Below are 15,772 nucleotides of genomic sequence, written 5' to 3' on the forward strand. Positions count from 1 at the left end.
CACAGCCCCACAGTGATGGGCCCCGCCAAGGAGAACTCAGTTCCATGTGGAGGGGGGAGCTCAGTCTCCATTGCCCGCCCAGCCATCTCTCTCTCTGCTGGGCCTGCCCATGAGGGGCTGGGTAGCAGCTTCCCCCCTGTGGCCTTAGCAGCGACTCATTAAGATGTTGCTATTGGGGCAGGTTCATGGGAGATGCCCGTGCATGGGGCAGCCTGGCCCCGGGAGGGCTCGGCACAGGGACACCCAGGGACCCCAGATTGCAATTCCAACCTCCAACCTTCTAATCCTCATGGGCAGAACCCCCTCCCCCTCCCCACACACACACCAGCAGTGCTGAGATAAGGATGGGAGACTCGGTTACCTTCAGGGGACACCGGCCAGGGGAGCATCTGTAGCGAGGCTGGAGGAGTAAAAAAGAGAGGGGGTGAGAACTCTGGGCAGGAGACAGGAAGGGGGTGCACAGAGATTCAAGGATTTGGGGGAGGAGGTTGCTGAAGAACAGACACAGAGAGGGGCTGGGGGTCCAGGCAGGGCACTTACCCAGCAGAGGCAGAAGGTGAGCTGGCTCCATGCTGAGCCGGTGGCTCCGGGCTGGGAGCTGGGTTCTCAGTTCAGCTGCTCGATGAATGTGAGCGCAGGGAGGGGGACGGGCCCCTGTGCTCTGACAGAGGAAGTCACAGGCTCAGACGTGGTCACCGCTCGGCTTGGGGGCTGGAGAGATAGCGGGGCCTGGTGCGCAGGGCGGGAGGAGGGGAGCTCACCATTTGCACATCTCACAGAGGTGGGAGGGGCTGCTCCTGCAGGTGATTGACACCTCTGGTGCGGTGGTGACTCCATCAGTACAAACAAACCTGCAACAAGTTTCAGTGACTCTTATAACAGCTGGAGAACTGTCCTGGGGACTGGGGTCTTGAGAAACCCACTGGGCCCTCGCTCAGTCATGCTGCAGACTTGGGAACTGCCCCCTGACCCTCCTGGGCCAGCAGGCGTATGTTACACTATTGCTCAGAGGCTGTGCTGTGGCACCTAAAGCCTTAGTGCAGACGGTCAGTGACGGGACTGGGGGGCAGTTTCTAGTTCACAATCCCTGACCCCGTGGGATGGGACTGACCCCTCTCTGGGGAGCAGGAGCTGGAGGCTGGGCCAATGGGACCAGAACCCCAAATAAAGCTGTCCCACTCTTGTAAACAGTTTATGCAGACTGAGATCAGGAGCTGGTCGCTTCTTCACCCATGAGAGAGAGAGATGCGCCCTGGGTGAGTTGGTGGAGCCTCTGGCCAGAGATAGACTCACGGGTGGCCTTAAGCCCGATGTGTGAAGAGGGCAACCACGCTGTGAAGGGAGCTCACGTTTGAAAATGCCCCTCCAATCTGCCAGGAACTTAGAAAGCAGAAGCGTGAGCACTGTGTTCCCTCGAAGGGACATTCTGTGCACTGCTTACAAGAGAGAAGAGCCAGAACAGCTCCAACCGAAGAAAGAACCTCTCTGCATGGAAATCCCTGCTAGCAGAGAGACTGGGTAGGGAGGTGGGATCACAGCCTGGCCCCTAACAGAGAGCTCCCTCTGGGAAATTTGGTCCTAACGGTGCGTAAAATAAACACTTTCCTCAAGGCTGCAGATCCCGAACAGAGAATATTCAATGGCACTCAAGAGATAGACAAGGTGGGTGAGGGGTTTCTCAGGCATCCCGGGATCAAGCAGGGCGGAGGTGAGGGACTGGACCCTGCAACGACTGGAACATTCATCCCACGAACACTGGGCCCAGCAGGACAGGTTTACGTTCTGTCTGAGTGGGACGATGCGAAAGCGAAACCAGCACTGGTGCCCAGACACAGACAGGGACGTGGTTATGCTGAAGAAATTCACCGTTAAGGGGAAGTGTGTTGCTACGCTCAGCAGGGCTGGTCACAGTGTTCACCGGGCCCTGCGTAAATCACCACAGGGACTAGCAGCTTCTTCCCCACCCAGCCAGCCTTCCTACTCACACAATTCTTACATCTCAGCAGTAGAATTGCCACCTGGTGACCAACCTGGTACCTGCTGCCCCTTTGATCTCAGCTTCCATCCACTGAACTGTGGAGTTTCCAGCCTTCCCAGTCAGCAGCGGTTTCTATCCACACTGTGATAAGGAACGTTGGGGATTCACTTTGTCTCCCCTTGCACGTCCTATAAACACCACCACGTTTTTGCCAAGCATGGTGGGCGTTTCAGAGTAGGAACCGTTGTAAGAGATACCAGCATCCCATCCAGTTTGGGGAGGCTGTGACCCCATGGCAGAGCAGTTGGGTTGGTTCCCATGGTCAATGGTCTAGCGCCCAATTGCCTCCTAGAGCTTGGAGCCAAACCAAAGTACCCTGATTCCCAGACCACTGTGCTTGAAGCTGTTAGAGTTCATGAGACTCCCAGAACCACAGGTAGAACCCAGAAGTCCTGGTACCCAAACCCTCCTGGTGGCTGCCTGGAAAGAAGACACCGAAGGAGCAGAGAGAATACTCCATCCTGGCTCGTCAGACAAAGGAATGTTTCAGAGAGGGAGAGTGTTAAACTTTCACTGTTGTCTGACAGCCCTTTAGGATGTACTCTGGTGGCCACTTGAAAAACTTGGAAGACAAAAATCAAGGTATAATATAGGGCCACCAGACGTCTGGACTCCAGTTCACCCTGTGTCCTACCTTGTCTTGAGAGAGGTATGTGACAGAATCCTCCTCCCCCCACACATAGACATGAATTTATGTAACTCAAAGGTGCTTTGAGCAAATTATTTTATGTAACCGATCAACCTTCAGGTCATGATCTGCTGGTTCCGCTTATCTTACTTTGATGTCGGTATCATCTTTGTGTGTAAAACTACACATACGGAGTGGGGAATGTTTTGTGGGTTTCAAATGTGTGAACGAGAGGCGTTGCGGATGTTACCCTCAAAGTCTTGATGAGCAACTGTGAAACAATCTCTTCAGTCCTTACGTCAGAGCCGTGGTTGGTCAGGAGAGGCCTCAGTTCTTTCAGAAAGAAAAGGTAAGCAGAGGGCTTGGTCTTTGGGCTGGGCTGCACCTCAAGGAAAGGAGCAGAAGACATCAGGGTGGGAATACAGCCCTGGTTTGAAGGAGTAGCTGGAAATGAGGTTTGAGGGAGAGTTTGAATACGTTTGTGCTGAAATTTCAGTGTAGAATTAGCCAATAGTTTTTGTTTCTTTTGAGTTGTAACCTACTTTGATTTGCCTGCTTTTACTTATCACCAGTTCAGTCCCACTGCTTGTATTTGATCATTGTTACCTGGGGGAGCAACCAATGTCACAGTCCCTCTTTCACTGTCAAAGCTGGTGGAGTTTATTTGCCAGTTCACTTCAGCCACATAAACTCATAAATCCACATTCATGTGTTTGTGGCTGGCTAGTTTTTCATAAGGCATTTCCAGCTTCATGGGTAACCTTTTGGACACAACCCATACACACATCACACAGTGAAATTCATGACCAGGGGGGTCACCAGTTTTTCCATGAGACCTTCCAAGATGCTGACTGGCTAAATATTCCGTCAGCAGTGACTTTGGTGAGCCTGTTGCCACATGCCGTACAAGGGCTGTTGAGGTATGCAGGGTTCAGGATGTGAATGTTTGAGGAGGGGGAGAAGATGCGGAGGAACAGAGAGAGGGATTCCCCTCTTATTTAGCTGCTTTCCAGGTATAACAGTTAACTCAAACTAAGGACTTAGTTTGAGTTAACGTTTGACTGCCGTGTATAGCCACAGGCAATTAGTTTGGACTCGGGGGATTTAAAAATGGTGCCCAGATGGGAAGATGCAAATAAAGCCTGTTATATTTAAATCCCTGGCTTCAATTGGAACTTCAAATGCCTACATTAGCCTCCGTAGTTCAAACTAGGGGGCTAGTGTAGACAAACCCTTAGTCCTAACCTGATGCCCTGCCAGCACTAGTTTCAGCCAGCCTTAACTTCAGTTCAGGTTCCACTCAATGTGGACACGCTATTTTGAAATAGTTTTTGTGTATAGATGCGTTATTTCGAATTAGCTTAATTTGAATTAACTATCTTGAATTAAGTTCATTCGAAATAGCGCTGTAGTGTAGACATGCCCTTATTCAGCTGCTTTCTTAGTGAGGAGTTGTCACCTGTCCATCTTCAGCAGGCTTGGATTTGTTTTTTGACTGGGTCGTTGTCACGTTGCTGAATTGGAGGGAAGCAGCCAGATCGCTGCTGCACCCCTAGGTGGGGGTGTTGGCCCCAGAAATTGGTATGGGGGGAGCCATGTGGGGTGTTGAATGGGAGATTATTGTTTGTTAATCTTATGTACACTATTTATGTGAGTATATAATGTCTGTGTGTGTAGGTAGGAATCTGTAATATGTGTAGAAGCTGAATATTTCTGTGAATGTGGTTAAGCATTGCTATGGACAGGCTGAGTAGCAAAGCCCTGTGGAACAATGACTCTCAATAGGCTATGGACACACCCAAAGAATGGGATTTGTCACCTGAGGGCAGCCAGCAGGAAACATAGAGTTTGGCCTCTGACCAGGTGACTTGCTGCATACAAGAAGAGGCCAGGAAGGAGTATAAAGAGGCCATGTGGTCGATGCCATTTTGTTCTCAGCTCAGCACTTCATCCCAGAGGCAGCACTGCAGGGATTGAAGAGCCCGGAAGACCTGTGAACCCATCCTGATCGTAGGATGTGCAATAAGAACTTTTAAACCAGCAGCTGCAACATCTCTGCTAGAGCCTGCATCGAGAACTGGGAGATTCGGTGCATGTAACGTACTGTACTTTAATAACCTTACTCTCATGCTTTTCTTTCTTGTAATAATAAACCTTTAGATATAGATTCTAAAGGATTGGCCCAGCGTGATTTGTGGTAAGGTCCAGAGGGTAAATTGACCAGGGATCTGTGGCTGGTTTCTTGGAACCGGACAGAACTTGTTCGGGGTAGGTGGGATTGGGTGCTAGGACCCCCCACCTGTGTATGAGGCCCGGGGCCATCTGGGGCACGGATATTGCTGGGGTGCCGGAGGGGTTTTGCTCGGGAGGCTTCAGGCAGGTTGCTGAAGCGCTCTGTGAGACTGGTTTTTGGCCTGTTTGGAGAGGTCGCCAGTCAGGGGGACTGTAAAGAGCCCCGGATTTGAGCAATTCGCCCTGAGCGGACGCCCTAAGCTGTGCCCAGACACGGCCCGGTCCGTCACAGTCGTGTTGGCCTGTGAAGTTGGGAGAACTAAGAGCACATAAGCGACTTCTGAGCCCTCTTGCAGAAGGAAAGAGAAATGGTGAGGGGGAAGTGGTGCAGGGATGCTCCTGATGAGAAAGAGGCGACTGGCATTCTTGGGTGTATGAACAGGAAGACACCTGGCAGATAATTGTCCTGCTGTACTCTGCACTCGGAAGGCCACAGATGGAGAGGTGTGTCCAGTCCTGCGCATCCCACTGGTGTGCGTGCGTAGGATGTACAGATGGGGAGAGAGCAGGAGCCCCATGGGTTGGGGAGGGGATTCGTTTGCTGCAAAGAGGCTCAGAGGAGTGACACCGGCTCGCACCCACTGGGGATCTGGCCCAGGGGCTGGGGCCTATTGACTCCCCCTGGGACCTCGCTCATTCACCCTGCAGACTTTGGAAAGGTCCCTGGTCATGGGGTGCCGGCAGGTGTCTGTTGCACTAACGCTCGGGGGGTGCACTGCATAAAGAGGGGGAGGGATGTTGTTGCAAATGGATCCGCCCCAACACCCCCATTCCCATTCACCCCTGTCGAAGGGCAGGGGCAGGGGCAGGGGCAGAAGAGGGGGGAGATCTCATCACTGGAACAGCAGCCCTGCCTGGAAGTGGCCAGCAGGCTCTGCACAGCAATGAGGAAGCTCGGGCGGATGTGTGTGGGGAACAGAGGGGGGAGTTTTCCACCCATCACTTTTCCTCCGAGGTCTCTGCAGAACCTGCGTTTACTGCTCTGCTACACAGGGCTGGTCTGTGGCCCTGGGACTGAGCCCTCGGTGGGAGCCCAGAGCTGGGGTAGAGAGATCCTCCCCCCACACACAGCCCCACACAGATGGGCCCTGCTCAGGGGCACTCAGTGTCATGGTGAGGCAGGGGTTGGTCTCCATGGCCCGTCCAGCCCTCGCTATCACTGCTGGGACTGCCTGTGAGGGGCTGGGTCATGCCCGGGGGGATGGGGCAGCTTCTCCCCCTTTGTCTGGGACCCACCCAACAGTCATCAGATGGGGTTCCTCTTCTATCCCCCCCACCCAATGTCAGGGGATGCTCTCCCCTTCCTTGTAATTCCCAGGACCATGGTGTGAGAGGAGCAGGACCCCAGACCCATTTCCAGGCCCCTCTTCCCTCCCCACCCCACAGCAAGTATCCCAGGGAGGCCAGAAGTCCTCGTTACCTGCGGGGGACACCGGCCTGGGGAGACTCTGGAGCGAGGCTGGAAGAGAAGAGCAGAGAGGGGGTGAGGACTCTGGGGAGGGTACGGGGATACAGGGCAGGGCTGGGGGAGTCTCCAGACAGACACACAGAGGGGCTGGGGGCCGAGGGGGGCACTTACCCAGCAGAGGCAGTAGACGAGTTAGCTCCATGCTGAGCCGGTCGCTCTGGGTGGGGAGCTGGGTGCTCGACTGAGGCTGCGGCTGCGCACAGGGAGGGGAACAGTCACCTCCGTTCTGAGAGAGGCAGAGGAAGCCACAGGCTCAGGTGTGCTCACCGCGCAGCTCAGGGGCTGGAGAGACGCCAGCGTGTGGTGCGCAGGGTACCCGTTTCTGTTAGAGACGGGCCCAGCCTCCCCTTTTAGCCCTATGGGAGAGGGTTCAACCTGAGGGGGCGCCCCAGCCGTGAGCCCCTCTGCCCCACCAGCCACACCCTTCCCCAGCCCCGACCCGGGGGAAATTTTCATATCTCCACAGTGAAAGACTCTGACATTTTCTGGTCATTGTGAAACTGCCCCTTGGCTTCCCTGTTCTCTGGTCTGAGCGTGGTGAGCCTCTGTCCCTCTCATGAGGCAGGGATTCCCATCCCCCCGTGACCACGATTCACGTTCTCTTTCCTTGCCCTGCCCCCAGCCACCATGCCCGGAATTGTGATGTTCCACCCCCACACCGTGCGGTAGGACATTGTTGTGTGGACACACATACCCATAACTCCATGAGGTTCTGGATAACACCCCCCTGGAACCATCAATGTGAATGTCACCGTCGGCTCTTACTTCGGGGCAGGTGTCACTCATGTGTGAGACGGAGTCGGGAACGGTTTAGGGTTTGATGTGCACGGGGAAGCCATCTGGGCGTTTCCCCTGATGCTCTGGGTGATCCCCAGTAAGCAACCTCCTTTAAGTCAAAGCAGTGATTGGTCTTCGGAAGTCACATGACCCCCCACCAGGGAGGGTCTTCCCAGGGAATTTTCCTTGGAAGGAAGGGGAGGAAACTCCCAAGTTCCCAACCAAAGTGGAATCTATAAAACAATGCGGAGCTGCTGTTCCTTTGTCTTTGGCTGGCTGGATACTCACAGGAGAACAGTCAGAGCCCCCCGGGAAAAAAGGATCTTCCCTTTCTTGGTGGGTTTTTGGCCTGAAAGAACAGTTTTAGTTAAGTGTGCAAAACATTTTAGCGTGTAAGGAGTAGTTTTGTTTAAATGTGTAGCTCACGTTGCTCCGTTCATTTCACTTTCAACCACTTAACTATGGTTAGGCTATGTCTACACTATTAATTTTCTCCACAAAAAATATGCTAATGAGGGACTCATTTGCATGAGGCACAATCTCATTTGCATATTTTCTGTCAATCTGTTTTTGCTCTGGGGTTTTTGCTCAAAATCAAGCAATGTGTATGGGGTTTTTTTTTGCACAAAAACCCTTTTTCTGCAAGATCCTTATGCCCCCAAAAAGGAGGCATACTGATCTTCTGGGAAAAGGGGGTTTCTCTCAAAAAGAACACTTCCGGGCAGCTTGGTTTTGGGCAAAAATCACAGCGCAAAAACGGATTGGCAGAAAATATTCAAATGAGATCATGACTCATGTAAATAAGTCCCTCATTTTTTGCCAAGAAAATTCACAATGTAGACATAGTCCTAGTGTTTGTACTTAATAAAAATTGCTTTTCTTTGCTACCCAGCCCAGTGTAAATAACTGTTAGCTAGTGGAGCAATCCATGCGCACACTCCCCCATGCATTGTGAAAGGGGGCTCACCCCAGTAATTCTATGCGGGTTCGGATGCCATGTGGGGAGTTGCATCCTGGAAGCTAGGCCCCAAACTGCATCCTCCTGCAACCAAAAGCTTTTCAGTGTCTGTTTTGCTCTGCTTTGGCAGCGCAAGTGTGCGGTGAACTCAGCTCGGGGCCTTAGCTGGGGGAAGACCAGGAGATCTGGCTCAGTAGGACCAGGCGGTGAGAAGCCCGAGAGAGCAAGGAGGTGAGTGTCTGTGGCTTTATCAGCACCGCAGGGAGCAGCCCCATGGAGTCTCCTGTGACTGCCCCCCATGAGAGGAACTTCTAAGCCGTGTGACAGGACATTCTTGCCACGCTCTAGAGTTCCAGAGGGAGCGGCTGTTCTGGCAGAAGATCTCACATTTGGCTTCCCATCTCCACCACGCATCGGTGTCTGACACAGCACTTCTCTTCTCAGCTGGGCGCTCCAGCCGGGCTCCTGCTCTAGGGGGTGGGACTGCGCTGGGGCCCTGACGCTCTTTCTGGAAGAAGAATCTGTCTCCCCAAAACTGCATCAGCCAAGTGGCCAAGCTCCTGGAGATTGTCACGGTAGGATGGACTCACCTGCTGCACCGCTGGCAAAGTCCAGCTCCCCCAGTCTGTGCAACTTCACCCCCCCCATCCCATAGCTTGCTCCCCTCCAATAACCCCATTCACACCCGCAATCTACTGCCCCTCCTGCCATGGGCGCAGGACCTGACAGAGGGGGTGGGACTAGGTGCCATCCAGAGTCCAGGAGACAAGCTGCATTTCCAAAGAGGATTTGGGGTTTCAGGAGTGGAACCGGGACAGGAAGGTCCTAGATGTGCCTCAGGAATCCACTAATCCCCACTCTGTCCATTCAGGGGGAGCAGGGGAGGGCATGCTGAGTGTGGGAAGCTCCTTCCCCCCCGGTGCACCCCAAGACTGACAGATTGGGCAGAGAGAGTGGGCAGAAAAAGGGGGAAGGGTTGTTGATACAAATGGCTCCACCTCCAGACCACTGTTCCTCTCTGGGTATTGACCTTACATTTTCTAATGGGGGGCAGTGTTGGAAGAGGGGGGAGACCCCATCGGCCCAATCTGAGACCTGCCCAGCAGGAGCTAGAAGGCCTTGAAAGCAAGAACGAGAAATGAGGAAGTCTGGCCTGACATGCGGGAAGGGGAGGGGGAGAGTTTTCACTCACGGTGTTTCCGGTGGCGTCTCTGTGGAATTTAATGTCTCGCTGGAACTTGCTAGTTTTGTGGGAGCCCAGCGGTGAGGCAGAGTGACCCCTTCCCCTGCCCCCACAGAGCCCCACACCAATGGGCCCGGCTTAGGGGAGGGGGGAGCTCAGTCTCCATGGCCCGTCCAGCCCTCGCTCTTCTGCTGGGACTGCCTGTGAAGGGCTGGGCAGTGCCCATAGGGATTGTCGCTGGACTCTGTCTGGGCTCCCCCTGCCTTCCTCCAGCACGGCGCTGTCCAAGGTACCCTGCGAGCAGCCAGCCAGGTCCCTCTCCCTCCAGAGATGGAGCAAGAGTGAGCCCCTCCTGGCCATCCCTTTTATACAGCCTGCCAAGCTCTGATTGGCTGCCACAAGCCCTCTTCTGATTGGCTGCCACCCACAGCCCACTGCCAAGGCTGTTTTAACCTTTTACAGTCCAACGTGCGGTATCCCCCCTATCACAATCCCTATAAACTCTGATCGTTCCTTGTGTTTTAACAAAAAGGGACACGGTCAATTTCTAATAACATTGTCTTGTAGTTTTCAAACCTTAAGCAGTGACTGAGTGGGTCCAAACCAGAGCCCTCCCCAATGTCTCCCACTGACTTCTGTGCTGCAAGGTGTATAAAGAAGCAAACCCATTCCAGGTTCAGCCTATGTCTCTGGCTTGTCTTGGTTCAGTCTCTTTCCACAATCACTCGGTTCTGTCATTGGTGAGGACCGTCTTCAACTTGGTAACATTGTCTCTTTCCTGGTTGGTGTTAGGAGAAGCAATCCCATTCCAGGCACTTCCCATTGCGCTCTGTTCAAATACGGAGTTCACAGGGACTCAGAGAACAGCCGTATCTCCCCTGTGATATTGTTTACCTGTGTGGTTTGGGAAGATATTCCTCACCAGAAAACACATTTTCACAGCTGTGTGTATGTGTGTGTGTGGGTGGGTGGGTGGGTGGGTGAATATTGGGGAACTGGGTTCACACTGCGGAAGCAATCTCTGTGCACAGGAGTTATGCTGTTGTGAAAAAGTGGCCGTGCCCCACCCTGGATGCAGCTGTAGTTCGATTGGTGGCTGAAATGCTTGTGATGCCCAAAGCTCTTTCAGACCCTGTGGATGTTTCCAAGGTCTCATTCTTTGATTTTCCATCAGAGCTTCCCTCTTCTGGTTGAAATTCAAGCTGAGTGATTGCAGCAAATGGGACAACTTGTGGGGAGAATCCAAGTCACAGAATGTAGGGCCCCTTGGCAGAACAAGCCAGAGACCTGGATCTAGAAGCAGCAGTGGGAGATGAGGAAGATGAGGCCATTGATGAGGAAGAAGGAGCCACCCACGGCCACCTCCCGGATCCAGCGAAAGCCGTGAGCTGCAGAGACTGGAGAATCATGAATGGAACCAGCCGGTTAATGTCACTGGTGAACATCATGCCAGAGGTATCAAAGATTTTTCTGCCTCTAGGATTTGTGACAAACTCCCCTGGATCTCAGGGGCCATCAAGCTGAGATGGGAATCCCACCCCCAGCCTTTCCCTGTGACAGGTGGACTCTCATCCCTGATCCTTCCTGTCTTTGTGTCGGTCTCTCTCCTGCTGGCCTGTCCTGTAACACTGCTCTGACCTCCTCTGAGCAGTGGGGAAGTGTGGGGATTTGGGAAGAGTACCTTACAGAGATGTTAGCGGGAAGCAGCCGACTCACCTGACATCGTGACGTTCGCAGTATTGTTCCCAGCCCAGCTCCTGGGGGACAGGATCCACCTCCCATTCACGTTCTTCTCGCCAAGGTTGGCTACGGTGTCAGGGCCAGCAAAGAGCAGGGGACGGGGAGATTCACCTGTCACCCTGATGGAGCAGGATTTGCTCCTTGCGGATTTGATCTCTCGGCCAAACACTGTCTTCCAGGACTCACAGCTGTACTCCCCAGCACTGCCTGCAGACACGCTCAACAGCGGCAGTGACTCGGTGTGACTGTTGCGAGGTGAGGGGAGTTCCTTGGACTGGATTTCCTGACTGTCTCTGTAGAACCGGATCCCGGACACAGTGGGTGACCCAGCAGCTGAGCACGTCAGGGTCACGTCTTCCCCAGCGATGTAGACAGGCTGTGACTGGGACACAGTGATCTGGGGGACTGGAAGAGAGGCTGGAATATACAAGGGGGAGAAGACCATTCTTATTTGGGAGGCTGAGGACAGAGGCAGAGGAGGAGCCAGGGGAGGGCAGAGCAGGGCGGGATCCTGGGCACAGACCCCAGCCAGCCCCAGCTCCATGCCCAGGAACCACATCCCCACTGGGCAACCCCTGAGCAGCAGAGATCTCCCTGCCCACAGCCCAATGGGACCTGCCTCCCCTGCTGGGTACCTGAGGGGGCCACTCCTGTCCAAGGCAGCTCATCCAGCAGGGGGGGGGGCTTGTGCAGCTGAGTCCGAACTAGCCGGCATTTAAAAATGGCGGCGCCCGGCAACATGCAAATGAAGCCCGGGAAATTCAAATCCCAGGCTTCATTTGCAACACCGGTTGCTTACATTACCACCCTAGTTCGAACTAGGGTGGTAGTGTAGACATACCGGCTACGTCTACACTGGCCCCTTTTCCGGAAGGGGCATGTTAATTTCAGCTATCGTAGTAGGGAAATCCGCGGGGGATTTAAATATCCCCCGCGGCATTTAAATAAAAATGTCCGCCACTTTTTTCCGGCTTTTAGAAAAGCCGGAAAAGAGCGTCTACACTGGCCCCGATCCTCCGGAAAAAGCGCCCTTTTCCGGAGGCTCTTATTCCTACTTTGAATCCCAAGGATGAAATTCTGTGTTTTGATTTGTTAATTTCTTAAAACAGCTGCCAACCAAGTATTCTTTACCAAGCAGACCTCTGTTTTGTTCATAAAATCTTCTTTCCTAAGGCCATGATCTGATTCTTGTGTCCTGGAAGGCAACAGGAGGTCTGTGTGTGTGCCATCAGGCAGGGCGCATTAAGCAGCTGCGCGGCCGCGCTGCCATTCAGCATGACAGAAACCTCGGGGATCGGTCGCCCCTTCTGGCCCCAGAACGGATGTTTCTGTGTCACTGACGAATGTCACAGACCTGATCTGAAATCTGGGCTATAATGAAACACCCCAGCTGATCATGTACTGCTGTCAACTGAACCCTCTCCTGTTGCTTGCTGGTATCCACCCTCCATCTACATCTCCCTACCAGCTCCCCCTCCCTTTCACCCCAAACTGCCGGGTGCTCCAGGGACACAGAGGCTGACACAGACCAGAGATGGTGGTGAAACTGACCCCTTGGTGACCATGTCTGGAGCTGAGTGACCGGGCTGTGTTACCCGTGCATGGAGCAGACACCCCCCAGCCCAGCCAACAGCAGGCAACAGGGGCTCTCACCGGTTACTGGGATGAAGATGGTTCGGCTCCTCTCTGATGGGATCTCTCGCCCAGACTTTTTCTTCCAGTATTCACAGCTGTACTCTCCAGCGTCTCTCTCAGACACGCTCGACAGTTGAAGAGATCTGGCTTTGGACTGATACCACAGGAGCTCTCCAGAGTCAATTCTCTGGCCATACCTGAAGAACCGGATGCCGGACACGGTGTCAGTGCTGGGAGCCGAGCACGCCAGGGTCACAGATTCCCCACGTAGGAAGACGCGGTATTGTGAGTTCACAGTCAGTTTGGGGGCAGGCGGCCTGGCTGGAAGGGGGAGGGAGGAAGCAGAAAACTCTTCAGAGCCAGCGCCCCACTCATGGAAACAGTAACACCGCACTCCTCAGCCAGTCCCACCGAGAGCTTCTCCCAGCCCCCCAATTTACCCCTTGCAGCCCAGTCCCTCTGCACAGCTCTGGGCCCTGCCAAAGCTCAGCAGCTCTGACATAGAAGGGTGCCAGGGTGGATGCCCTGAGACCTGTACAGGTAACCAGGGACCCAGTGTGAGGAGCTGAGGGCCCATGGGAGGGGTAGGGCTGGGAGGGAACCGGGGTCTCTTATGTTTCCCCCTCTCCCTCCAAGGCAGAGGATGAACCAGCCCCTCAGTGATCCTGGAGGGTCAGGCCCATAGGACGACCTGTCGGGATACCCAGTGCTCGGGTCACATGACTGGCACATGTTGCTGAAGCCAGGAAATGACCCAGCAGAGCCGAGGGACCCTGCTCCGTGTCTGGCTCCTGCGATCAGAATCCAACTTGCGTCTGCCCCGCCCCCCAACCTGCGCCTGGCCCACCCTTCCCTGACTCTCCCCGCACTTGTTCCCACGTCTGGCCTGGTCTGACCGTGAAGCCAGCCTGCCTCTTTCCTGGCTCCCGGCACCCTCCTTATCCCTGGATGTGTTTTCTGGAGGATCTGGGTCAATTCAGGCTGTGACCTGCACTCTGTCAGAGCAGATGAACACTGGCCCCGGGAAGACTCGGCACAGGGACACCCAGGGACCCCAACACACACCAGAAGCACCCAGATAAGGACAGGAGACTCGGTTACCTTCAGGGGACACCAGGCAGGGAAGCATCTGGAGAGAAGCTGGAGGAGAAGAGAAGAGAGGGGGTGAGAGCTCTGGGCAGGAGAATGGAAGGGGGTGCACAGAGATTCAAGGATTTGGGGGGGCATTTGTGGACAGACAGACAGACACACAGAGGGGCTGGGGGTCCAGGCAGCGCACTTACCCAGCAGAGGCAGAAGGCGAGTTGGCTCCATGCTGAGCCGGTGGCTCTGTGCTGGGAGCTGGGTTCTCAGCTCAGCTGCGTGATGAATGTGAGCACACGGAGGGGGACGGGCTCCTGTGCTCTGACAGAGGAAATCACAGGCTCAGACGTGGTCATTGCATAGCTTGGGGGCTGGAGAGATAGCGGGGCCTGGTGCGCAGGGCGGGAGGAGGGGAGCTCACCATTTGCACATCTCACAGAGGTGGGAGGGGCTGCTCCTGCAGGTGATTGACACCTCTGGTGGGGCAGGGACTCCATCGGGACAAACAAACCTGGAACAAGTTACAGTGGCTCTTATAACAGCTGGGGAACTGGCCTGGGGCCTGGGGTCTTGTGAAACCCACTGGGCCCTTGCTCAGTCATGCTGCAGACTTGGGAACTCATGCTCAGAGGTTCTACTGTGGCACCGGGAGCCTTAGTGCAGACGGTCGGTGATGGGACTGGGCGGCGGTTTCCAGTCCACAATCCCTGACCCCGTGGGATGGGACTGACCCCACTCTGGGGAGCAGGCGCTGGAGGCTGGGCCAATGGGACCAGAACCCCAAATAAAGCTGTCCCACTCTTGTAAACAGTTTATGCAGACTGAGCTCACGAGCTGGTCGCTCCTTCATCCATGAGAGAGAGAGATGCACCCTGGGTGAGCTGGTGGAGCCTGTGGCCAGAGATAGACTCACGGGTGGCGTGTGAAGAGGACAACCACATTGTGAAGGGAGCTCACATTTGAAAATGCCCTTCTGATCTGCCAGGAACTTGGAAAGCAGAAGCGAGAGCATTGCATTTCCTCGAAGGGACATTCTGTGTGCTGCTTACAAGAGAGAAGAGCTAGAACAGCTCCAACCGAAGAGAGAATCTCTCCATATGGAAATCTCTGCTAGCAGGGAGACTGGGTAGGAAGGTGGGATCACAGCCTGGCCCCGAACAGCGAGTTCCCTCTGGTATATTTGGTCCTAACGGTGGGTAAAATAAACACTTTCCTCAAGGCTGCAGATCCCAAACACAGAAAAGTCAAGGGCACTCAAGAGATAGATAAGGTGGGTGAGGGGTTTCTCAGACACACCGGGATCAAGCAGGCCAGAGGTGAGGGACTGGACCCTGAAATGACTAGAAATATATCCTATAGACACTGGGCCCAGCAGGACAGGTTCACGTTCTGTCTGATTGGGACGATGCGAAAGCGAAACCAGCACTGGTGCCCAGACACAGACAGGGACGTGGTTATGCTGAAGAAATTCACCATTAAGGGGCAGTGTGTTGCTAGCTCTCAGCAGGGCTGGTCACAGTGTTCACCAGGCCCTGCGTAAATCACCACAGGGACTAGCAGCTTCTTCCCCACCTAGCCAGGCCTTTGGCTTGGGGCCAGACCTTATTACCCACACAATTTTTACATCTCTGCAGTACAATTGCCACCTGGTGACCAACCTGGTACCTGCTGCCCCTTTGATCTCAGCTTCCGTCCACTGAACCATGGAGTTCCCAGCCTTCCGAGTCAGCAGCGATAAGGAACGTTGGAGATTCACTTTGTCTCCCCTTGCACGGCCCATAAACACCATCACATTTTTGCCAAGCATGGTGGGTGTTTCAGAGTAGGAACCATCATAAGAGATACCAGCATCCCATCCAGTGTGGAAAGACTGTGACCCCACGACAGAGCAGCTGGGTTGATTCCCATGGTGAATGGTCTAGCACCCAATTGCCTTCTAGAGCTTGGAGTCAAGCCAAGGTATCCTGATT

At 54.3% G+C, this 15,772-nt stretch overlaps 2 protein-coding genes across 2 annotated transcripts in view; both read right to left on the minus strand.

Moving 5' to 3' along the window:
- LOC102447914 (cell adhesion molecule CEACAM5-like) overlaps window positions 1-695 on the minus strand; it is a 96,269-nt gene extending 95,574 nt beyond the window's left edge. The window contains exons 1-2 of the mRNA XM_089774518.1: window positions 541-695; window positions 362-400 (exon numbers count right to left, since the gene is read on the minus strand). Of these exons, the coding sequence (XP_089630644.1) occupies window positions 362-400; window positions 541-571 (70 nt within the window). The 5' untranslated portion in view covers window positions 572-695. The remainder of the gene's footprint in view (window positions 1-361; window positions 401-540) is intronic.
- A 9,189-nt stretch (window positions 696-9,884) lies between these two features.
- LOC149520992 (T-cell-interacting, activating receptor on myeloid cells protein 1-like) lies at window positions 9,885-14,127 on the minus strand. The gene is made up of 5 exons (XM_089774530.1): window positions 14,003-14,127; window positions 13,821-13,859; window positions 12,738-13,040; window positions 11,061-11,501; window positions 9,885-10,741 (listed from the first exon to the last, which is right to left on the minus strand). The coding sequence occupies exons 1-5, from the start codon at window positions 14,031-14,033 to the stop codon at window positions 10,638-10,640; spliced, it is 918 nt and encodes a 305-aa protein (XP_089630656.1). The 5' UTR covers window positions 14,034-14,127; the 3' UTR covers window positions 9,885-10,637.
- Window positions 14,128-15,772: the final 1,645 nt, after the last annotated feature.

This window comes from Pelodiscus sinensis, chromosome 30, assembly GCF_052426305.1.
Source record: "Pelodiscus sinensis isolate ZL-2025 chromosome 30, ASM5242630v1, whole genome shotgun sequence".
Taxonomy (NCBI): Eukaryota; Metazoa; Chordata; order Testudines; family Trionychidae; genus Pelodiscus; species Pelodiscus sinensis.